This window comes from Hippichthys cyanospilos, chromosome 6 (assembly GCF_059441005.1).
Source record: "Hippichthys cyanospilos isolate Australia breed blue-spotted pipefish chromosome 6, RoL_Hcya_1.0, whole genome shotgun sequence".
Classification (NCBI taxonomy): Eukaryota; Metazoa; Chordata; class Actinopteri; order Syngnathiformes; family Syngnathidae; genus Hippichthys; species Hippichthys cyanospilos.
In genome coordinates, this window is record NC_142374.1 from 22939955 (window position 1) to 22965731 (window position 25777).

Sequence of the window (25777 nt, forward strand, 5' to 3'; positions counted from 1 at the left end):
CAGTTTAATTACTTTGGCTATTATCACAATTTTTACAATTTTTGTACATAAAAGGGGCGTAGATCCCCCCGCCAAATAAAAATCTATCTAAATATACATCTATTGATAGGGCTGATGCCACTGAACATTTTGAGGGGTTGAAAGTAAATATATAAGTATATAAGTATATAATATATAAGTATATAATATAGTATATAAGTAATATAAGTAAGTATGTAATATATAAGTAAATATATATTGACAATGTTATGTTAAGTCAGCCCAGATTGGGTGATAATAAGCCCAGGCTAGTGAAAAATCCTCAGACAACTAGGGGTTAAATTCAATCGTCACAGTTTTGGTCCGACAAGAGATGTGGAAAAATCTGTTAATGAGTATTCATGCAATCGTAACCCCACAGCACCCATAATCCATTAATCCTAACCCTTACCCAAAATATAACCCTTCAAGTTCTTGCAAAGGTGTTTTAAGTCCCTACAAGTAGTTTTCTTGTAATTCTGCTACTAATCCTAAAACCATATCGCTAACCCATTAACCTTAATCCCAACCCGAGGGAAATCCACAAACCAAATGCTTTAGCTTTATCATAATAACACAAAGCGAGTCGAGAGAATCTGTCGGTAATGATCGTCCAATGACGGCTTTTCGATGACAGAGGCTCTCCACGCTTCGCTTTTTTTCACCGCACGCGCAGTACAATAATATTTTTAGCGATGGACCAAATCCTAACCCTCAAATCCAACAAAGTGATGAAAAAAAACCTTTACGGAGATTAAATTGCCGTCGTTATCGGACCCGAAAAGCTTTCTGCCGTTCATCGCGGTTTTTCGTAACTTTTCGCATCCGCGTTAATTGGCGCCGGTCGCGCTTCCTTCCACGCGAGCTCGGTCAGAGCGCCTCGCCATCTCGCATGCATCTCGTGGCTGGGAGCCAAGCCGTTGATGTGATGGCTTCTGAGAAACGTCATCATTTATTGATGTCTCCATTAAAGTAGCATAGAAGTCGGAATAGATTTGGGGAAGCGGAACAGGACGCGCTGGTGGGAATTGCGGCCTACCGTCTCACCCTTCGGAAAAACAACACCTGTCCGTATAAGAACCGCGACCCCTTTCAATTCTTCTCCTCCGGGCTAATAAGTTGTTTGATCGGGCGCGTCAAATATCGACTTTTTAAAAACGCATACGTATATTTTTGCGGGACCGGTTGGGGATTCTTGGCATCGATTTTTCATTTATGAATTCATATTCTTCCGGCGTCACAATCAAGAGCGTGTCAAATATTCATAGCTGGTGAAATCCTCGCAGTGGATGGCATATTTCCCTGAAAAACGTCAAGCCCTTTTCACACGGGCGGAAATATATTTCAGCGACGCTTTGTTATGTGTCGTAAGCAATGAGACGTTTCCCGTAATTACTTTCTTCTTTTGGTTAAATAATGAATGAAGGGCATTAAGTTTGAATACAGCCGCAAAGAGTTTGTATTGTGCGATGACGTCGCCGCGTTTTCGTTTGGAGTCACGCACACTAAAAAATAGAAAATAGCTGGAATGTTAACGCGCCGCGTTCAACTTTATATTCAGCCGGATTGCGTAATATTTAATGCAGAATTCATTGCAGGCGCTTATTGTCGCCAGGTGAAAAATCTGACAAATGTGTGCCGTCAGCGCATCTTATTATGCCTCATTTCAGGCGGTATCAGAGGATTAGTGTCGGTGATTTTTTTTTTTTTTCTTATTTTTTCCTTTTGAGGGCTTGAAAGATTTTCTAGTAAGAGAAGAAAACCCTACAGGATGTTTGAGAGACATAAGCTCACACACACACAAGCATACATATATATATATATATATATATATATATATATATATATATATATATATATATATATATATATATATATATATATATATATATATATTAGGGCTGCACAATTAATCGAATTTTAATTGCATCCTCAGTGATATTAACATTGAAATAGCTGGCTCCTCTACATGTCAAATCAAGCACTTTGTTATCCTACCACCAGAGGGCAATATTTGCGTGACAAAAGCCTCTGTTGTTGTCACGTTAATATATTATTTACCAGTGTGAAATGGCATTGAGTTTCTCACGTGATTCCTAATATAATTGGGTTATTTTCGTTCCACATTATTATCACAGTATTTTAGCTAAGACATGACACACTTCTGCTAATGTGATAGCTCAGTTTTCTTTCCATGTTGAACTTTGATGTGTTGTCAACATCTGGGTAAAATTTCAGCTCCAGCTACTGTCTTCTTTCGGTGCTTTCCCTTTATCACGAAATGCCTTTGACGTAAAGATCAAACTTTACATTTAAATCAGGGTGAAATTTCAGCTCCCTGGTGTCTGCTTTCAATGCCTTCTCTTAGACATAAACTGCCTTTGATGTCAAGGTCAAACTTGACTTTAGAAGGAATTGTGTCCCCCTGTGTAGCATTTTGACCATTTTGAGTCATTTTCTTCCACATCGTTCTTATCGTATTTTATTCAAGAGTTGACACATTCCTGCTGGTCGTGCCATGTTGAACTTTTATATATTGTCAACATCTGGGTAAAATTTCAGCTCCCTACTGTCTTCTTTCAGTGCTTTCCCTTTATCACGAAATGCCTTTGACGTAAAGATCAAACTTTACATTACAATCTGGGTGAAATTTCAGCTCCCTGGTGTCTTCTAGCATTTTGACCATTTTGGGTCATTTTCTTCCACATCGTTCTCACCGTATTTTATTCAAGAGTTGACACATTCCTGCTGGTGGTGCCATGTTGAACTTTTATATTTTGTCAACATCTGGGTAAAATTTCAGCTCCCTACTGTCTTCTTTCAGTGCTTTCCCTTTATCACGAAATGCCTTTGACGTAAAGATCAAACTTTACATTAAAATCTGGGTGAAATTTCAGCTCCCTGGTGTCTTCTAGCATTTTGACCATTTTGGGGTCATTTTCTTCCACATCGTTCTCACCGTATTTTATTCAAGAGTTGACACACTCCTGCTGGTGGTGCCATGTTGAACCTTTAAACCTTGTCAACACCTGGGTGAAATTTCAGCTCCTTAGTGTCATCTAACTTGTTTTTGTTTTGTAACTCAGGTTCAACCAGGGAAGTGAAAGCCGCAGCTGACGTTTCAAAGCAAATGGTCCGCAAGCTGCGAGGCAAAAACGAGTTCAGCGTGCTGGTGACCCTCAAGCAAGAGCGCCTCAACTCGGGGGTCATCCTCTCCGTCCATCAGTCGGAAAACAGGTCAGGTGGTCACGCCGCGGCTTGTCCAACCGCAACCGCCGCGAAAAACCCCGCCGACATAATCGCGAGTCAGCACAATCGCTTTCGTATCGATTGAAGCTTTAATATCTTCGTTTTTTCAATGTTTTACAAGGCGGGCGGGTAAACAGAACAAATCATCCCGTACGCTAATGTATTATTCACAGTCCATCAACGAGGCAAATACGGAGCCGGTAATCGTGCGCGGGAAACTGATGAGACCTTAACCGCAGTTAGTGGCCCGATGTTTCCCATTAGTTGGAGCTAGCTGAACCGTTGGACGATCGCCACGGCAATCCGGCACAATGAACAGTTTGTACATGAAAGTCAGTCCTGAGAAAAAAAAGCGCTCACCGGGACGTTAATGACCTTCTTCGCCGCCGATTAGCCTTCCCGGGAAAATTTGCATGCGGCAGAGCGCCGCGCTTTCTTCTGAATGCGGCGCGGTTGACTAATTTGGTGTCATTCGCGCATGCGTGACCTCAGAAGAGTAAATCTATTAGATGAGGTCTGGAGATGAATCAACCTCGTTTTTACACTCGCGTTCACGCCTCTTATTCCCTTGAATACTAAAATCGCAGATGCGCGTATCAATTTTTTACATCGTAATCAGTTTTTAAAACATGGGACACGCCAGGCATAATGTTGAAGGATTTTTATGTACTCAAGGTGACCAACATAGCACACAATACACCAGTGTTTTTCAACAGTTTTTTTTAAAACGAAAGCAAATTAATTGGAACATGACACAAGCTTTTTTTTTTTTTTTTTTTTGCGTGTGTTATATAGTGACTCCTTTGCAAACGGATGGATCCCTTTTGACGCAATTTTTCCGGCAGGCGATTCAGAAAAAAAAACATGATTCTGGAGTCACTGAATAAATTAAACGCTGATCCCCCAGCACTCCATTTCAAGTCTTTTTTTGTTTTGTTTTCCCGCTCCCTTCAAAAATGCTTTGGTACTTCCAAAAAAATATTCATAATCTTAAAATATTAATCATTGAAAAATTTTGAGAAAATTTTCGAAAGGCGATGAGCCGTCTTTATCGCTCCCCCTGATACAATTAATCAAACCACCACCAGGATATAAAGCTATTATTTTGACGGTGCGGCGCTTAACTGGCGTGGTCGCGCTCTGCTTGACTACCGTCGTTGATTAAAATTTAAACGCTTGTCAATCAGCGCGGTGCCGAGTGAGAACATCGCATTCTGACGCCGTTGGCGGTTTGCGCTCTTAATTTCTCTCCTGGCAGATTCCTGGAGCTGGAGAGCAGCGGGCAGCGTAGCGAGGTGCGCCTCCATTTACGCACCAAAGGCCTGCAGGCCCACACCGAAGTTTTCCCCTACAGCCTGGCCGACGACCAGTGGCACAAAGTCTCGCTTGCCGTCAGCGCCTCGCACGTCATCCTGCACGTCGACTGCAATCGGTAATCGTAGCTGTTGTGAAGACTTTTGAACGTGTCAAAGAAATGTCTAACGTAGGTACCTTAGATCTTTAGCTAGCGCGGTCTGCCTCACAGTTCAGGGGTTCTGGGTTTGAATTTTCCGTCTTTGTGCTGCCTTTCTGAGTCATGGTTTCAGGAACCAAAAATGCATACTGTACACAATCTTTCTCAGCGGGATTATTATGCCGGCCAAAAGTTACAAGTAATGTTTAGAATGAAGTATTAAGAGATTTTTGGTCTTATTTTGCTTTTTAAATGTGATTTACATGAAGAAATTGCTTGCTGATGGAGCATTCTGGGACACGTGTCTACATACTCTTTCAAGTAACCAATAAGTACACACCCACTGTACACGCTCCCTCTGATTGGCTCTTGGTCAGGACATGCAAGATAGAAGTTTTTCCTACACGTCATCCTACACGTCGACTGCAATAGGTTATCGTAGATGTTGTGAAGACTTTTGAACGTGTAAAAGAAATGTCTAACGCAGGTACCTTAGATCTTTAGCTAGCACGGTCTGCCTCACAGTTCAGGGGTTTTGGGTTTGAATTTTGGATCTGCCCTGTGTTCTATTCGCCGGCAGAGGTGATCAGTCCGTCGACGACCGTCTTTGTGCTGCCTTTCTGAGTCATGGTTTCAGGAACCAAAAATGCATTATTATGCTGGCCAAAAGTTACAAGTAATGTTTCGAATTAAGTATTAAGAGTTTTTTTGGTGTTATTTTGCTTTTTAAATGTGATTTACATGAAGAAATTGCTTGCTGATGGACCATTCTGGGACGCGTCTCTACATACTCTGTTACGTGACCAATAAGTACACACCCACTGTACGCTCTCCCTCTGATTGGCTCTTGGTCAGGAAATGCAAGATAGAAGTTTTTTTTAATTCCCTTATTAACTCATTCAGTGCCATGGATGAGAATTCTTGTCTTTTATAAGAGTAATAACAAAAATTCTCATGAAACACGTTTTTTATGGAGAGGAGCTGTCGCCCTTGACTAATGCTTACCTAATATAAGCCAATCGAGCACTGTAGTGATAACTGTGACCAATGGATTGCAGTGTTTCCACACAACACAGCTAATATCTGCACTTTGCATATTTCATAACCACAGACAAACTGTCACCATGGTTACAGTTCTTGTGTTTTTGTGGTGAACATGCTGTTTTTCGATGCCAGCATCAAATAAATTCCATTCATGTGATAGCACTGTGATGGTCTGGGGCTGCTTTGCTTCTTCAGGACCAGGACAACTTGCTGTGATCAAATTGAAATGAAAAAGGACTTCTGTTGTTTACCAGAAGATCCTGATGAAAAGCATCTAGCCATCAGTCCGTTTTCCTCAAATTCAAGCACTCTTGGATATTGTTATCGCTGCCAAAGGTGGCCCAACTCGCTATTAGGTTTAAGAGGCAATTACTTTTTCACAGAGGGTCGCATAGAATTTTTTTTCCCTCCTTGCTTAATAAAATCCTCATTTACAAACTGTATTTTATATATCGTCTCAGTGTGATAGTAATGTTTTTTTCATCAAAGGAAACCTAGTATAAGGTATAAATATATAACAAAAAAACCCCACAGGAAACAGGAAGAGGCGTATAATTTTTCACAGCACTGTGTGTATGGTATTGTATCTGCGTCTCACTGACACGGAAATGGATTTCTTGCGTCAGCTCTGCAGGAGCGGCAATGTCATCCTCCCGTCTCTTTCTTGCTGGCTTGAAAACCGATGGATTCAAGAGACTTTCTGTTGATAAAAACGGACGCCGAAAGAGGCCCGACGGCGCCGTTGTTGCGTCTCGGCCAAACGCTAGTAGTTTGGCGCGAGTCAGTCACGAAGTCCCTCCGGGTTCGGATTTCATGTCGAAGCAGCACTCCCCGATCGCACGTTGTTTCAAATCGCATCACGTGGTGTTTAAGTGGTGCTATTCTGAAGAACTCATTGGTCACACTTTAAGTCTACAGACCAGGGAAACGTCTAATGCAGAGATCTATCACCGCAAGGCCATTGGGAAATAACTTAGCGGAAAAGAAGATAATCCCGTAGCAAGAATTTTCCTGTGTGTTTTCTAGGATCTACGAGCGGGTGGTAGAGCCCCCTGATATGGACATACCCGAGGACGCTTCCTTCTGGCTCGGACAGAGAAACTCGGCTCACGGATTCTTTAAGGTTAGCTCTCAGTATCGGTCTGTTTGAATGTGCAAAGTGAAACTAGAACCCACCCAAAGAAGAGGCATCATTAGAAAGTCCAGGATGTCCTCTACTGAGGACACTACTTAAGACTTAGTCGGGTAGCTCCAATGAGTCAATAGACTTAATCTAAACTAGAGAATATCAATATCTAAACAAGTCATCTAAACAAGTCTAAGACTTTTGAAGGTCAAAACTGAGACGAGAACAAGAGATATTCAAGACTAGAGAGTATCGACACCAAAATGAGACCAAGACTTTTAAAGGTCAAGACTGAGACAAGACCAATACTTTATCCAGACTAGAAAGGAGCGACACCTAAACAAGGTCGAGACGTTTGAAGGTCGAGACTGAGACCAGACCAAGATTTTGTCGAGACTTTAGCATATTGACACCAAAATGAGACCAAGACTTTTAAAGTTTGAGACTGAGACAAGACCAATACTTTATTGAAACTAGAAAGTATTGTCACCTAAACAAGACTCAGACTTTTAATTGTCAAGACTGAGACAAGAACAAGAGATATTCAAGACTAGAGTGTATCGACACCAAAATGAGATCAAGACTTTTAAAGTTCAAGACTGAGACCAGACCAAGATTTCATTGAGACTTTAGCACATTGACACCAAAATGAGACCAAGACTTTTAAAGTTTGAGACTGAGACAAGACCAATACTTTATTGAAACTAGAAAGTATTGTCACCTAAACAAGACTCAGACTTTTAATTGTCAAGACTGAGACAAGAACAAGAGATATTCAAGACTAGAGATTATCGACACCAAAATGAGATCAAGACTTTTAAAGGTCAAGACTGAGACAAAACCAATTCTTTATCCACACTAGAGAGTAGTGACATCTAAACAAGACCAAGACTTTTAAATGTCAAGACTGAGACCAGACCCAGATTTTGTCAAGACTTTAGCACAATGACACCAAAATAAGACCAAGCTTTCTTTTAAAGGTCGAGATTGAGACAAAACCAAGACTTTTAAAGGTCAAGACTGAGACCAGACCAACATTTTGTCGCTATTTCAACATCTTGCCGCCTAAATGAGACCAAGACTTCTTTTAAAGGTCCAGACCGAGACAAGACCAAGACTTTTTGATGTCAAGCTGGCGACAAGACCAAGACCGATTACATCCAAGAGAAATCCAAAACCGATGATGGTGCTGCCGGATTTAATTGCGAGCAGTCCTCAAAGCTTAGCCATTTTTAATTTGAGCCTTGCCCTTCCTGCCATCGGCGTTGTTTGTTTCCTTTTCCTTTCCGATTCAGCTAAAGCCCAAGCAATTAGCGCGACAAACCTCCGCCATGCTGATTCAGAGAAAATCCTTGAATAGAACTCTGGACTGCTCTCATTAGGCTTCTTCTATGGTATTTTTTATCAATGGGCCGGTCTCCCGGAATGTTTGCTCACATTTCCCGGGCGCCGACCTCCGTCCGCTTTCACGACCTTAAGCGCCACTTTCTCGCTCGACCGAAACCCGATTCGATGAGCTCTGCGGGAGACTAACGATTCGTCAATCGGCACCCCGGGCTAAAAACGAACAGCAATGAGGAGCCTTATGGAAGCGTGATTCCCCTCAACATTTGAAGTTAGTTTTACGGCTCTCCGCCGCACTTTTCACAAAAAAAAAAACAGTAAATGCTTTACTTCTTCCGTGATTGATGAGGGAAAAATGAATCCCGCTGGAGGAAATATATCGGATGGAAACAGAGTGGAACGCTCTGACAGATCTGACTGGAATAGCATCGCATCTTATCATCCATATTCTATACCCACTTTTAATCTCTCTGACAGTGACTGGCCGTACGTTTGACAAGTCGTCCGTGTTGGTGAGCGCCGAGTTTTCCTAACGTATCGGAGAGCCGCGTGTTGTTTTGAATATATTCTTGGACAAAAGAGGCGGGAATACTATGCGTGGGTTTTGTTCTAAAAAATTGTGGAAAAATTTACGGAAATTGGTAAAGTAGATAAAATGTATACTCAAGTAAGAATACTATTACTATATTTTTCGCACTATAAGGCGCACCAAAAAGTCTTAATTTTTTAAAAAAAACTGATGGTGCGCCTTATAATCAGGCGCGCCTTATAGATGGATCAATATTGAGTTTGGGATTCGTAGATGGGGAATGAAGTGATAAAGTAAGATTTACCTGTTTCTTTTGTGTGTTTACAGTTGAACAAGTTTGCTCATATTGACATTGACTTATTATTTAATTGAAAGTTTAGAGTTATTATTGTTATTACTTTGAGTATTACTATACTGTGATTGAAAAAGTTTTGAAATATGTCATTAATTGAGGGTGCGCCTTATAATCCAGTGCGCCTTATATATGGAAACGTTTTAAAGGATGTCATTAATCGAGGGTGCGCCTTATAATCCGGTGCGCCCTGTAGTGCGGAAAATGCGGTACTTTCGACTTGGGCTGGGAAATTAATCGAAATAATTTTATTCCTCTGTCATTTTAAAGAACTTTACAAATACTAGATGTGGGCTGAATCGTAAAAATTCTGGGAAAATATTCAAGGATGAGTGAAGTATCATAAGTGTGTATTTAAGTAAGAATACTATTACTTTCGAATTGGGACCGGGCAATAAATCAAATTAATTCAATTATTTTGCCATTTTAGAAAGACATTCAGTTCCAGCTATTTATGTATTTATTGTCATTTTTTAAAAGTGTTTGGCTAAATGAGGCTCTAAAATTATGACTCAATCACTTTAGTACCTCGTCTATTATTTTACGACCTAATCTAACTGGTTTGTATCTTTAGTATGAAAGTAATTTTTACTATAATCCTTAAGTACTTAAATTAATCGGTTAATTTATGACTTAACTACCCAAAGTTATCGATGATTTAGTACCAGACATTTTCCCTGAACCTCCTTCAGCCAAACCCTTGAAAAAAAATCGAAAACAATAAACACCTGTGATCGAATGTCCAAAGTCGAAAAAAACGTAAAAAGACGTCTTTGGGATTGAATGACTTAAAATAATTTGGTTTAGCTGGGAATATGGATTTTTGACATCTATTGCTGTCAGTGGCAATGCCTTTTCTTGATCGGTTCACTTTTATCCCCACTTTGGTCCTCGAGCAGTCAGAACGTCTTCAAGCACGCGTCCAAACGTTGACCATGATGTCCTATGGATCCAATTAAATGTTTTTTTACTCTCGTCCGTTTTCCAGTATGAATTAATTGGGCAAAAATTTCAAATGAGTGACACCCTAATGAGGACCGGCGCTATAGAAAACGGATAGACGGGCGGTTACCATGGAGACGGACCATCATTACTCTTGTGCGTGCAAACATACGTTTTCAGGAATTGGACGGCGACCGGACAGAAATCAATAGAATCAAAGCGGCCAAATAGAATTTTCAAGCATACTCGCCGCTACTTAACCTCCTGCCGGGGAGATGATTATTCCTCGGAGGCTTTATTATTATCATTTGGTGCTCCAGAGTGGGGAAAAACACATTTCTTTTATTGCTATCACTTTTACTCACTCTTATATGCGCCGTGTGTGTTTTTGTGTGTGTGTGTTTTCAGGGTGTGATGCAGGATGTTGAAATTGTGGTAATGCCACAAGGATATATCTCGCAGTGTCCGGACCTGAATAGAAGTGAGTGTCCTTCCTTATATGGGTGTACTATTAATAAAAAAAAATAAATAAATAAAAAATCCATAACGCCATGGAATATTGAGTTTCACATGCACAAGTATGATCAATAAATAAATACGATATTAGTATAATTTGGGTAGGTTTGAAGATTTTGTAAGAAATTCTTGTTTATATTTAAATTCTTGTGTATATTCATATATATTTTTTAATTACTGTAAATAAATAAATAAATAAAATAAGTGATCACAAATAAATGATAAAAATAAATACATGAATAAATAAAATGTTTCTTATTATTTTCATTCTGTTTCCCCCCCCATAATGCCCGAAATATAGAATTAAACATTAAGAAGTAAATAAATGTAAAGAAAAAAAAATCATAGCATTGGTTTATATTACAGAATACATTTAACATTAAGCTTTTTTTTACTTTAATTATTATGTCCGTCTAGCACCATTATCCATAATACTACAGGATTTTGACTTGCAGAAATGAAAAAAAAAAAAAAATCACATTTGGCCTACATTATTCCGATACATTTGGAAATCAAATAAATAAAATATTGGTTTTAATATTTGTTGTTGTTGTTTTTGCATTTTTTTATATTGTGCACGTGCAAGTAAAGAAAAAAAATGTGTTTTTGGCCTAAATTATACTAATAAGTTTGAAAATTAAGTTAGTACATGTATTCCTGTGTATTAGTATTTTTATTGCTTCATTATTAATTTTTTTTAGAGTTGAAATATTATGTCCATTCTGCATTTTCACAAATAAAGCCACAGTGCGTGCACATGTGCGTGTCAGTCACCTTTGGAATTCTGGGGAAAATGTTATATTTTTATCATTGAGCCACCAGTACGTTCGAACGTATTTGCAAGATTATTCAAACGCATATACAAGAATGTTCAAACAACAAAGAACATTTTGCTTCCGTATTTTTGGTACATACGACCAATGCTTGCATAAATGCAAAAATATCACACAATTAAATCAATAAATAAATATTATATATATATATATATATATATATATATATATATATATATATATATATATATATATATATAATTATAAATTAAAAATTAAATTAAAATTAAAAATATATTAAAAATATTATATTTATATGATATATTAAAAATTAAAATATATAATATAATATAAAAAATATAAAAATATAAAATATAAATATAAAAATAAATTTATATATATATATATATATATATATATATATATATATATATATATATATATATATATATATATATATATATATATATATATATATATCGGCGCGCTAAATAAATATTTCCACCTTGGCCGTATTTTTCGTAGAACCTTGTCATACTTCTGCTCTGGAGCTCATTTTTCACATTTGCAGTTTAATGGCTCGTTCCGTACGAGTCCATGTAAAAACTGGGCTGTATTTTTTTTTCTCATTGCGTAGCATGTCCGACCTGCAACGATTTCCACGGACTTGTCCAGAAGATCATGGAGCTGCAAGATATCCTTGCTAAAACATCCAGTAAGGTAATTCACGGTTACACTTGTGTCGGAAATTACCATGTCCAGCGCATTAGTCACCCCATCCTTCTTTTTTTTTTTTGTCCTGAGGGGAGTCATTCCAAACGTCTCCCCGATACCCCCCCGTACACCGAGGTTGCAATTTGATTAGAGGTCAGCGTTCAAGGTCACGGGGTCTTTTGTTCATTCTGGCAAACACACGGGGAAGGCGCCGCGGGAGTTTGCGCGGGGAGTTGGTGAAATTTACTTCCAGAAGGTCAAAGGTCATGTTTGCTGAGAAACTGCTTTCCCGGACACCATCGGCGACGACGTGAGATGAATTAACTAGCACCTGCTCGGTTGTTATTAAAGGGATAGCGTGGAAGATTTAGACACTTTTTCATCACGGACCGCAGGAGACGCTGCATGTAACAAACATGGCCGCCACCGGAGGAGTGCCACCCCTCCATGTAATATCATTTAACGATAATTAGACCTATAATTATATTTAAAACATGCTGTTGGTCACTAAGAACACATTCATTCGCAAGTTTTTACAATCATTTAATTGATTCCTGGCATGTAAATCCATCCGTCAAACCGACACGTCTTCCGCATCTTCTCTTTGTCTTGGTCTTGCCTGAGCAGCTGTCCAGGGCGGAGGAGAAGATGAACGGGCTGGACGGCTGCTATTGTGAGAGGACATGCAACGTCAAGGGGATGGTCTACCGCGAAGACGAGGGATGGACGGACGGCTGCAGGAACTGCACCTGCGTGGTGAACGCTTTTCTTTGAATGAAGTTCTTGGGCTGTAAAAATCGAATCTTTTCAAATCGAAGATCTTATTGAGTCCAGATATTTGATCCCATGTACTCATTTTTTTTTTGTTCTTGTAAAAATGGTACCTAATGAAAGAAGAATTAAAGTGAAAAATTACTTGAAGAAATAAACTATCAAAGCAATTAATTATTTTAAACTACAAATAATCAATTATTTTAGGTAGTTGAGTAGGTAATTAAGTACTAAAGAAATCGCCGACTTTTGTACTTAAGTACCCAGAGTAATTAATTACTTTACTACGCATTTCATACAGATTATCTGTAGTGGTTGAATATTGATTATTTGCCAAAATTAATTGATTACTTTGGTACTTAATTTCCTAAAACAATTGATTACTGCTTTTTTCATTTATTACCAGTCATTTACATGATTATTTCGCCAATTACCTAGAAAAAAAAATGAAAGGAAACGTAAAGCGTAAAGTAAGTAAAAATATGTATTTGGATTGAATAAGTACTTCTTTACATATGATTTTTTTACAGACTACAATGCATACCACTATGCTAGCCATTAGCAATCGCGATTAGCATTAGCGTACTAGCAATTTCATTTAAGGTCAACAAAATTTAACTACCGTTTAATTCCCCAAATCATAACGTTATATATACATTGTACATGTAATCGTGTACTTAAAGTCACTTACAGACGACGCGTGAACAAGATTCCAAACCAAACGAGAGTGGAGCTGCCGATTAGCTACTATGAGGTTAAAAACGTTTTGTTCATTTTCTTCTTCATCATCATCATCATCATCGTCGTCGTCGTCATCTTCTTCTTGACAATCAGGCTGGGCGTGTTTCATGATTGACACCCCCCTACTGGTTAAAATGTGAACACCTAAAATTAGTCTCTATAGATTGTTTATAGTTACAGCTTTCATTATATTGTATAGTGCTTTTTGGGAAGTTCTTTTCTTTATTTTGGGAAGCTGCTCGCTTCTTTATTTAAAATAATGCTGAAACAACCTCAGCTAAAATGAGCTGCTGTGTATTATTATTATTATTATTACGGTAACTATTGTAAGTAAAAACACGGACGATATAAAAATGCGCATCCATATATTTGGCCTTCATTTTGGGGAAAAATGTGTGTCTTATATCAGGGGAATTAGGGTAAATTTGCTAACCAGTTCGCAATCACGATTAGCATTAGCATGCTAGCGATGAACAAGCACACGTGTTATAGCAACTCCATGAATTTACAAGCAGCTTATGTTTTGCTATGTCCCTCATGGAGTGTATTATAAGCGTGCATTCTCATTGTCTTTTATTGTATTTCGTGACGGCATTTCATCCGCGCACGGTTGCCTTAGCTAGCATCGCAAAAAAAACAAACATGTTACGTGCTCCACAGCGTCGCCGGATTAGACGCGTCAACAACGGCATTTAGCGGCGCTCCGGCCTTCTCGAGGGTCTACTTTGCGCCGCGGCAAGTGTGAATAATTGGCAAAAAAAAAGAAGAATTAGCGGCAGTTGGCGATGTGGCGCTTGTAGCACATCAGCAAACATTTCACCCCCTGTCAGTCTTCTCAGCTTTAGATGATTGAGCCAAATCGAGCTCCCGAGTTGCGCCGGCTCCAAACGGGGAAATCACACATCTCCGCTCGCAGCTGACTTAATTGCTCCTGACAGACGGAATCATCACCGGGGATTCGTTTCAGCCAATAGGACGGCTGGGTTTGCCGCAATTAAGGAATTAGCCCGGGTACGTTCTTTACCTGCCGCGCGGCAATTAGCCGCGACCTTTCCCGATGCAAAGGTCATGCGAGAAGATGTTATCAATTATGTGAAGCGGCTTCGTGGATGTTGCTGTCGCGGGGCCTTCAGCCGGAAAGGCGACGCTAATTACGGACCCGGTCGGGACGGGAGATAATGCTGAATTAAATTGGATGCGGGTGATCTGCTGTGGGCTCCAAGCCGTGGAATCGCCATTGAGAAAAATGAGAAAGATCCGACTCACATTTCCAATGCAAAATGACAGGAAAAAAAAATAGTCGTTTACCATATCAAGTCCAAAAGTCTGTGTGTGTGCGTATGTGTGCGCGAGCCGCTTCCCGCTGAAAAGAAATGGTCTTGTGAAAAGTGTTTTCCTGAAAACAATGCGTGGTCTCCTTGTTTTTCTCCGTCAGAACGGCACGGTTCATTGCGAGGCCATCTCCTGCCCTCCTCCTCAGTGCCCGGCGGGCACGCTGCCGGCCTATGTGGAGGGCGCCTGCTGCAAGGAGTGTCAACGTGAGTGGAGCACTCTTAACCCTGGCTGACCTTCCTCCCGCGTGCGTGCGCTTGACTGCAACACTACGCCATTCATATATATATATATATATTGTATATATATATATATATATATATATATATATACAGTGATCCCCCCGCGAAGTCTGAAACCCGCGAAGTAGAGTATCAGTTTCTAGATTTCTAAGTACGCCCCAATATCTCCGCAGTAACCATAAACAATCCTTTTTTTTGTATTTTTTATTTATATTATTATTTAACATTACATTATCCTTATTGACATTATTAACATTATTGTATATTCATTAAATAACTAATAATACTTATTTTTTTGAGAATTTGTTGTCAGGACTGGTTATCTGCACCAAGACTCCGGTGAAAGAGTACGCAAGTCATCACGTTGAACTTCACATTTATTTTGGCTCATGTATCATGCAGTATCTGTTGAATATTAAATCAACAATCTTAAAGTCAGTCAATTAACATGTAAACACAATCCATGAATTTACTGTATTTTTAGCGACATTAGCGGGTTAGCAACAACTACTAACTATAAAGTGCAACCTCTACACAAACGAAGACATAAACAGAATAAACACTCATCGCTTACTAAACATAGGCAGTAGCGTGCGTTATCAACATAAATGATAATAAACTATAAATATGAGCTTACGTTGTCATTCACTACGTCATCGTAACGAGCCGAATGACGCAGAGAACGTAAAACAGGAAACGGAAATGCAACGCGACCCGACAAATTAAAAGCATGCATTTCAAAAGATAAAAAACGTCATGAACTCCAAGGCTTGAAGAATTCTTAACATAGTTATTAACTTATATTACTTCGTTATTTGATGAATACAGTACTGTATAATGTACTTTTTTTGTTTTTTTTCAATTTTTTTCGATTTTTGCGCATTTTTTAAATTATTTTTTATTTTGAAATATTTTTAATTTTTCTTGGAAAAACCCGCGAAGTACTGAGACCGCAAAGTAGGAGGGATCACTGTATACATATATATATATATATATATATATATATATATTTGAAAGAAATCAACTTCCATGCTACACACTATGTCTCGCCACTGGGTAAATAATTCGTTTTCATCGAATCGCCTCAAAAGGTCCACTTTAGGTTTTTTTGAAAGGGGGGGAAATGAATGAACTCTTTTTGGCCCTCTCACACGTCACGCGAGCTCCCAATTCCCCGCTCAATGAAAATGAAATTCCGAAGCATATTAGCTTTTCTCGCCCTTACGTTCTTCTTCCATTAACCCAAATTAAAGGGAAGTAAAAGCAGTCTGAGTCTATTGAATATGGTTTTGCTCATACACTGAATGGCGGCTTTTATTAGCTTTATAGATGGAAGAGCGCATGATTATAAATATACTCGTTTTTTTATCCTTTTAATAGTGAAAATACAGCAGAATCTTGTGCAGTATTTCGTCCAATCCTTTGAGATTGACGTGGGTAAAAATGACCAAAAATGGAAATCCTTTGACTAAAATACCACTAGAATGATGTGGAAGAAAATTACTGTGCAGTATTTAATTCAGTCCTTTAATCTTTATACAAAGACATTTTCTCATCGAAGGATAGAATTCAAAGAACGCACTAGGGAGCTGAAATTTCACCCAGGTGATGACAACATGTCAAAGTTCAACATGGCACAACCACTCAGTTATCACATTAGCAGGCGTGTGGCTTCCCTTGGATGAAATACTACAAGAATGATGTGAAAGAAAATGACCAAAAAATGGTCAAAATACTGCAGAATTATGCAGTCTTGTGTCCAATGCAAAGAAGGCACGAGGAAGCTGAAATTTCACCCAGATGGTGACAGCATGGCAAAATTAAAAACGGCAGGACCACGTTGTTATCACACCACCAGGAGCGCGCTATCCCGTGGCTAAAATACTGCGAGAATGATGTGGAAGAAAATGTCCCAAAAATGACCAAAAATGGTCATCCTTTGACTAAAATACCACTAGAATGATGTGGAAGAAAATTACCGTGCAGTATTTAATTCAGTCCTTTAATCTTTATACAAAGACATTTTCTCATCGAAGGATAGAATTCAAAGAACGCACTAGGGAGCTGAAATTTCACCCAGGTGATGACAACATGTCAAAGTTCAACATGGCACAACCACTCAGTTATCACATTAGCAGGCGTGTGGCTTCCCTTGGATGAAATACTACAAGAATGATGTGAAAGAAAATGACCAAAAAATGGTCAAAATACTGCAGAATTATGCAGTCTTGTGTCCAATGCAAAGAAGGCACGAGGAAGCTGAAATTTCACCCAGATGGTGACAGCATGTCAAAATTAAAAACGGCAGGACCACGTAGTTATCACACCACCAGGAGTGCGCTATCCCGTGGCTAAAATACTGCGAGAATGATGTGGAAGAAAATGTCCCAAAAATGGTCAAAATACGGCATAAGGTTTCATCACAGCCTAATGGTTTCCAGGCCTTTTGCGAATTTTCTCTTACGTGCGTGCTTTCGGTTCGAACGTCTTCTCTGTATGTCTCATCGGCGAAGCGACGTCACTTGAGCGCTTTCCAATAACGCTCTCCCACACACACGGCGCCGTTGGCCGCCCATCTGACGCACCAGCCGCAAACAATAGCCGCCATGCGATTCCTTATCGGGAAGCAAGTATTAGCGCCGGATTGAACGGTTTTCGCGCCAGTCCAAATGCACCGAGGCGTTACGCCCTTTTTAAAAGCACATCAGGACATTGTAATAAACGCAAAGCCCACCTTGCGTTCTTATCTCAACAAGGTGGACAAAGCTGATTAAAAAACACCTTCCGCAACCACGCGCTAAATGAAGGCCTCGCGTGAAAACAAGATATATTTTTGACGTTTGTTTTTCTGGCAGCCGTCTGCCTGTTTGGCGGAAGAGAGCTGGTGGAGGGCGATCACAAGGCGGTGCGCGATTCCTCGGGCAGATGTCTTCTCTTTGAGTGCAAGGTATGTCGTTTCGCTTTTATCGCCATCTTGTGAAATATTCCCGACCCTCGCCTCGTCATGGGTTGCTATTCTTCAATCGGTGCCTTTTGTTTTCTAAGATATTCACTGCAAAACTCAATTTGCATATTTTTGAACTGTCTTCCAGTAAAATATCACAGTATTACCTAGCTAATTGGAAAGTAATAATTGGTGTCAAGGAAGTATTGTTTAGCCGCTATGTCTTCAAATGAGAGAAGATATAGGAAGGGGATTTAGGCCAAAGAAAATAGAAAAAAAGAGGCATGATTCTAGATTAAAAATCAGAATTCTGAGAATCAAATCGAAATTCTGACAGTAAAAAAAAAAATCCCTCTTTAAAATTAGGATTCTAAAAATAACATCAACATTTGGAGAAAGTCAGAATTCTGAGAATAAAATCAGAATGTTCACAAAGTGAATATTTTCTCTCTAAAGTCAGAATTCTGAGAATAAAACCAGAATTTTGACAAAGTGACTATTTTCTCTCTAAAGTCAGGATTCTGAGAATAAAATCAGAATTCAAACAAAGTTACTATTTTCTCTAAAGTCAGAATTCTGAGAATAAAATCAGAATGTTCACAAAGTGAATATTTTCTCTCTAAAGTCAGAATTCTGAGAATAAAACCAGAATTTTGACAAAGTGACTATTTTCTCTCTAAAGTCAGAATTCTAAGAATAAAATCTGAATTTTGCCAAAGTGAAAATTCTCACTTTAAAGTCAGAATTCTACGTATAAAATCTGAATTCATACAAAGTGAAAGCTCTCACTTTGAAGTCAGAATTCTAAGACTAAAATCCGCATTCTGACAAAGTGAAAATCCTCACTTTAACGTCAGAATTCTGACAATAAAATCAGAGTGTGGAAAAGTGAAGTTTCTCACTTTAAAGTCAGAACGATGAGTATAAAGCCATGCTTCTCACTTGTGTGCATCAAATCTGAGCAAACCGGTTTTCACGACACTTCATGTGAATTATATTGATCTCGCCCGTCATCTTTTGTGTTTGAATGTAACTGCCGCAGTCCCGCTAATTGACTCTACGTTCCAAACAAAAAGACGAAACACGGCAGCCATTGTTCCCATACCGTTCTCCAATTATATTCATTATGCGCTTCTTTAGACTGTCGCGTGCGGCAGATGGAGATGTGGTTTGCGTTTGCCGTTAATTAACTTTACTTCTCATTTTTTGCCAGGCCGTGTAATCAATCACCAAAAATGCGATTAGAAGCTTTTTTTTGGGGGGGTTTAACTCGATCGTAACGAGCCGTGACCCCCGCGGAGGCTACAAAGCTCCGTAAGAATTTCCGACAGCTGCCCGCACCTTGCCCATCTGTGGCCCGCGCTAAACAGACTGGCGCTCCCCTGGCACATCAAAGAAATCGGGATGAGGCTTCACTGTCAGTCAGCCCGCTGCTGCGGGCGTCCCCTGACGCGTGCTTGCCAGGCCTCTCATCTCCTCCCCGCTTGGCGGGAAGCGAGTTTGGGCCGGTGGGCGGCGAGAATTCTTTGGTGCGACTTGGAAGACTTCAGCAAAGTTTCCGGCTAACGAAACAAACAATTGTGTCATTTGACTACGGCGGTGCTTCTCAATCATATTTTGCGAAGCGCCTCCCGGTAAAGAGAACCCCGCCCTCCCCCGCTCGCCGTGCCGTATGTAAATGAGATTATCGTCCATACAAATTCTGTAAGTATCTAAAACTATCCTTTTTAACATTATCAAAAGGAAATAAACAATATAATCATCTTCAAAAATCTGTTACTTTTTACAGATTATACAGGTTACAGGTTCGTCTAAAACTGAAAAAAATACCTAAAACTATCCTTTTTAACATTATTAAAAGGAAAAAACAATATAATCAACTTCAAACATCTGTTAAATACTTTAATACAGTTAAATACAGGTTACAGGTTCGTCTAAAACTGAAAAAAATACCTAAAACTATCCTTTTTAACATTATCAAAAGGAAAAAACAATTTAATCAACTTCAAACATCTGTTAAATACTTTTTACCGTTTATACAGGTTACAGGTTCGTCTAAAACTGAAAAAAATACCTAAAACTATCCTTTTTAACATTATCAAAAGGAAAAAACAATATAATCAACTTCAAAAATCTGTTAAATACTTTTTACAGTTTATAGAGGTTACAGGTTCGTCTAAAACTGAAAAAAATACCTAAAACTATCCTTTTTAACATTATTAAAAGGAAAAAACAATATAATCAACTTCAAACATCTGTTAAATACTTTAATACAGTTAAATACAGGTTACAGGTTCGTCTAAAACTGAAAAAAATACCTAAAACTATCCTTTTTAACATTATCAAAAGGAAAAAACAATATAATCAACTTCAAATATCTGTTAAATACTTTTTACATTTTATACAGGTTCGTCTAAAACTGAAAAAAAATAACCAAGTTCTTCACAGTGTACACTAAATGTACACTATTTCTTAATATGTTAGATTTCAAACTCCAGTCCTTGAGGGCCGGTATGCTAACCCTAACAATTTGAGCATTTTCATGGGAATAATACATTTCAAAGATAAGGCACACAAGCTAGCAAACCCTGACTTTAGAGCTAGGAGCTAATGCTAGCAATGGCACTAATATAAATCAGCCTCGCATGACGCATGGAATTTAAATTGTACTGTAATTTCAGTGATTTATCCTTGAAAATGTTCACACGGCAACGTGCACTGGCTGACGCTAACAGCTAATTTTAGCCGTTTCAGGAAAATATTCCACCTCACAGCTAACTCACGCTAGCTTATCAAACACTAACGTTAGCATTGACACTGAAATAAATCAGCCTCACATGACGCATGCACTTCATATTTTAATTTTAGTGAAACAGCCTTGATAATGTTCACATCTCATTAGTGCTGGCATCAGCACTAACATGATCTTGAATTATTTGGCTGTCACAGATGCGGCGAGTTGACAAAGCAGAAGCACGCTGTGAAAATGATCCCAATGTACTGTAGTTCTCGCCAAACACTTCACCGCAGGAATAATTCATGTGGCGTATTCGCCGCTGCATAATCAAGCATGATGTGAACCCCCCCCCCCCCCCCCCCAAAAAAAAAGAACTATTTCACGTCCTCAGCAGAGATTCACTTAAAACCGCTATTGACCAGTCAGTAATTGCTTTTGGAAGGAGGGCGAAAGGGGAATAGAAAGAGGAAACACATAGGATGAATAATTAGCAGCGTAATTACACCCAGGGCACGAGTGAACGGAAGTATTTCATATGCCATTGTGTGCGCCGTCACAGGACAGGACCATGCATCGGGTGGTCCCCGGCGAGCCGTGTCCCCAACTCCGATGTCCCGAGTCCGAGCAGATGGCCTTGAGTGACAGATGCTGCAAAGTTTGTCGAGGTAAGCGAGGAAGCGTCGCCCTCTGTCCCTTACATGGATTTTCTGAAAAATTCGGGCTATTAGCAGCTACTTTTTACTCACTCACGCTTTGAAACTTGCGGCTTGCGGTCCAGTGCGGCTTAGCTGAGTTTTTTTTAGTAGCCACCAGAGGGCGATCTCCCAGAAAACAATGGGAGACAGAAGAAGACACTATCGAAGTTAAGTGGTACAAACGCCTCTTGTTACGAAAAATTCCGGTTACGAAACGGAGAAGTATTGTCTCCGGATACGAAAGACACTGACGTGTCTGACGTTAGTGTTGTTAGCATGCCGTTCGTACTTTAGTGAGTGGGATGAATGACATCACACAGGAAGCACTTCACATGACCGCAAACTAGACTTAAGTGAAGTTAAGTGGTACCTCTACTTACTTACAAACGCCTCGTTACGAAAAATTCAGGTTACGGAATGCCTCCGCAAAGAAGTATTGTCTTCGGATACGAAAGACACTGACGTGTCTGACTTTAGTGTTGTTAGCATGTCGTTCGTACTTTAGTGAGTGGGATGAATGACATCACACAGGAAGCACTTCACATGACCGCAAACTAGACTTAAGTGAAGTGGTACCTCTACTTAATTACAAACGCCTCTTGTTACGAAAAATTCAAGTTACGAAACGCCTCTGTGGAAAATTATTGCCTCCGGATACGAAAGACACTGACGTGTCTGACTTTAGCGTTGTTAGCACGTCGTTAGCACTTTAGTAAGTGGGATGAATGACATCACACAGGAAGCACTTCACATGACCGCAAACAAAACTTAAGTAAATTTACATGCTCAAAATAATCCAAAAATACGATGCCTAGATCACTGGGAATGTGAAAAAATAACGTACAAATAAAATTACCTCATCAGTAACACAACAGCACCATCTCAAGGCAAACAAGTGAACTGCATATTGTCAACTGCTACAAATAATATGATTAAAGGGTTTAGGAGTTTTTATGAATTATTTTTATCATTATTTACATTATGTATTTGGAATTCCATGATTATTATGCACCAATGTAATTCTAATATTTATTTGTTATGGGTTTGGGTGCATTTTTATGATTTATTTTGTCTTGGAATGGATTAGGCTAGTTACATGTAAAAGGCATCTCCACTTACGAGAGAGTCATCTCCACTTACGAAAAATTCACATTGTAAAATGACTTCCGTAACGAATTACTTTTGTGAGTAGAGGTACCCAGTCTTGATTTTGAGTGTGAATTGCTCTTTTAATGGCCACTAGGGAGCACTCTCCACTCATAAACGCAAACAGGAATGTTATTGTTGTGTTAGTGCAGTATTCTAACAACACGAGCCTGTCGGTGTTATGTTAAAAATCCTTTGGTGCTGCCCTTGTTTCTGAACTTACAAATACAATTTGACTTGATTTATAACCCGAAAATACGGCACAAACATCTTTAATTTGCGCGGCGCAACTTTTGTGGAAGTTACACAAGTGGTTTCTGCTCATTACTGTCGTTAACGCGTTTGCCGGCGTGGTAATTAAGACAATCAAATGGTTTATTTGGAGCGCCTTTGTGAGTGGAGTGAGTGGGTGTGTGCGAGGCAGGCAAGCCTTTGAAGGTGAGGAAGAATGTTCACGGTGATACAGATCGCGCTTTGCTGTATTACGACAACATCAAAGAAAAAAAAGCAGTTACAGCTGTTAAATTAGAAAAAAAAAAAAGCTTTTGAAGGTTTTTTTTCCATGCTCGAGTCTGTTCATCCTAGTGAAAAATACTGGGGCATAAAAAAAAAGGAAAGATACAGGAAGTGGTTTGTAGCGGCCATTTTAAGGTCTTTGGTGTTCTCCAGGGGTCAATTTTAGGCCCGTTGTCTATCTAACAACACAATTTTATATATTTATATATAAATGTCTCACTTTTATCTGAGAATTCTGACATTATCCTCAAAATTCTCACTCTATTCTCAGAATTCTACTAAATCAGATTTATAACTATTCTCACAACTTTCATTTTAAAATCACGATCCTCACATTTAAGTCTGACGGTAAATTATGTCTCAAAATGAGAATTCTGTCAAGAGTGAGAATTCCAACTTCAACTTTATTCTCAGTTTGTCATAAATCTCACTTTGACGTCCAAATACTGACTTTATACTGAAAATTCTCACTTCAAGACATAATTCAGAATTCTGACTTAATTCTCAGACCTGAATGAGAATTCTCACTTTTCTCCTCACATTAAAGTCTAAATTCTGACTTCTGAGAATTCTCACTGTGATAATAAAGTCAGATTTCTGGGACAAAAAAAACCCAACAGAATTTGTAGTTTGACTTTATGGTGAAAATAACTTTTAAGTCTGGGAATAAATTCAGAATTTTGACTGCAAAGTCACATTCTTACTTTGAATTCAGGTTTCAGATTCTAAATTCAGTAAAAAAAAAGCCAGAATTCAGAAAACAAATGAGAAGATTAGAGCGAGCCAATCGTGAATGGTCGACCTTTTGGTTTGGAGCTCATTGTTTGCCTTCGACATTTCATTTCCTGACAGCAAAAATCTTCCAAGGCATCTCTGCATTTTTTTTTTTTTTCACTGGCATGAAACAAATGAATGACCTCTAGCAAAATAGGAAATCCTCCTGATATCTTCAGTCGTATCATCCAGCCGCTGATTTGATTCCCTAAGTCGTGCGGCATTTATCGACGGCGTCTTCTTCCTGTACGCGCCTCCCGCAGGTCACGACTTCTGCTCGGAGGGCCACGGATGCGCGGAGCACTCCGACTGCGTCAACCTGGAGGCCGGCGGCTGCTGCGTTTGCAAGGATGGCTTCCGAGCCCTGCGAGACGACAACGCCTACTGTGAAGGTAGGCGGGGCCTCTCGCTCCAGCGTTGAGGAGATAAACACGCAAATCAGCAACGAGCGTGTTAGCGCTGATGCTAGCATTAGGAAAGCATCAAATGTAGGGGCAATTCTTTTAAACAGATGTATTTTGTATACACACTATATTTTCTGCACTATAAGGCGCACCCGATAATAAGGCGCTCTTTCGAAGAATGGCCTATTTTTAAACCACCGTATTTTCTGCACTATAAGGCGCACCTAAAAGCCTTATTTTTTTTAAAAAAGCTGATGGTGCGCCTTATAATCAGGCGCGCCTTATATACTTAATGAAGTGATAAAGTAAGCTTCAACTATTTCTTTTGTGTGTTTACAGTTGAACAAGGTTGCTCATATTGACATTGAGTTATTATTTGAGTTATTATTGTTATTACTTTGAGTATTACTATATTGTGATTAAAAATGTTTTAAAATATGTCATTAATTGAGGGTGCGCCTTATAATCCGGTGCGCCTTATACATGGAAAAGGTTGTAAAATAGTCATTAATTGGGGTGCGCCTTATAATCCGAGCGCCTTATATATGGAAACAGTTTTAAAATGTCATTAATTGAGGGTGCGCCTTCTAATCCGGTGCGCCTTATACGTGGAAAAGGTTGTAAAAAAGTCATTAATTGGGGGTGTGCCTTATAATCCGGTGCGCCTTATATATGGAAAAAAACTTTCAAAATGTCGTTAATTGAGGGTGCGCCTTATAATCCGGTGCGCTTTATATATGGGAAAAGGTTTTAACATAGTCATTAATTGAGGGTGCACCTTATAATCCGGTGTGTCTTATATATGGGAAAAGTTTCAAAATATGCCATTAATTGAGGGTGCGCCTTAGAGTGCGGAAAATACGGTATTTAGACTTTTTTTGTTTTTTAATGGCATGAGCACCCATGGGGTTCACATGATAGCACTTCCCGTGGTTTGTAAGGTTTCAACAGGCTATCTGCAGGCATCAGTAAAGTTTTTTTAAATGCACTGACGAACAGCACAGCTTTCTTTTCAAATCAAGAGCAAATCAATTGGAACACAAAGCAGCTTATTACTAAATATCATGACTTCTTTTCCGCATGGAGTGTGTCTTTTTTATGATAATTTTGCATGGTGCGTTCTGTCGTCAGATTTTTTTGAACAAATATTTCACGGCGCCATCTGCAGTACTGGGGCAATGATCTATTTGCCCCTAAAGAGTTAAAGAACAAATTCAAATGTTTGTCGCTTCAACAAATTTGTCGTTTATTCTCATTTGAAATAGCGCTTTGATTTTGCTCATCTGCAGGAAATAATTGAAATGCAGCAAAAAAAAAAAAGTCGAGTCAACTGATTGCCCCGCAAACACTTTGTTTTCCAAATTTGTGCATGTATCGCGTAATCCTTTTGCGACGGGAGCCGGTAATCCTCTCAT

At 39.2% G+C, this 25777-nt stretch overlaps 1 protein-coding gene across 1 annotated transcript in view; it reads left to right on the forward strand.

The window, feature by feature from the left end:
- The window catches only part of nell2a (neural EGFL like 2a), a 102009-nt gene that overhangs the window by 12638 nt on the left and 63594 nt on the right, over positions 1-25777 (forward strand). Inside the window, exons 3-12 of the mRNA XM_088416469.1 lie at positions 3105-3255; positions 4526-4699; positions 6791-6887; positions 10466-10538; positions 11984-12066; positions 12688-12816; positions 15008-15110; positions 18002-18093; positions 21387-21492; positions 24222-24350. Coding sequence (XP_088272595.1) covers positions 3105-3255; positions 4526-4699; positions 6791-6887; positions 10466-10538; positions 11984-12066; positions 12688-12816; positions 15008-15110; positions 18002-18093; positions 21387-21492; positions 24222-24350 — 1137 coding nt within the window. The remainder of the gene's footprint in view (positions 1-3104; positions 3256-4525; positions 4700-6790; positions 6888-10465; positions 10539-11983; positions 12067-12687; positions 12817-15007; positions 15111-18001; positions 18094-21386; positions 21493-24221; positions 24351-25777) is intronic.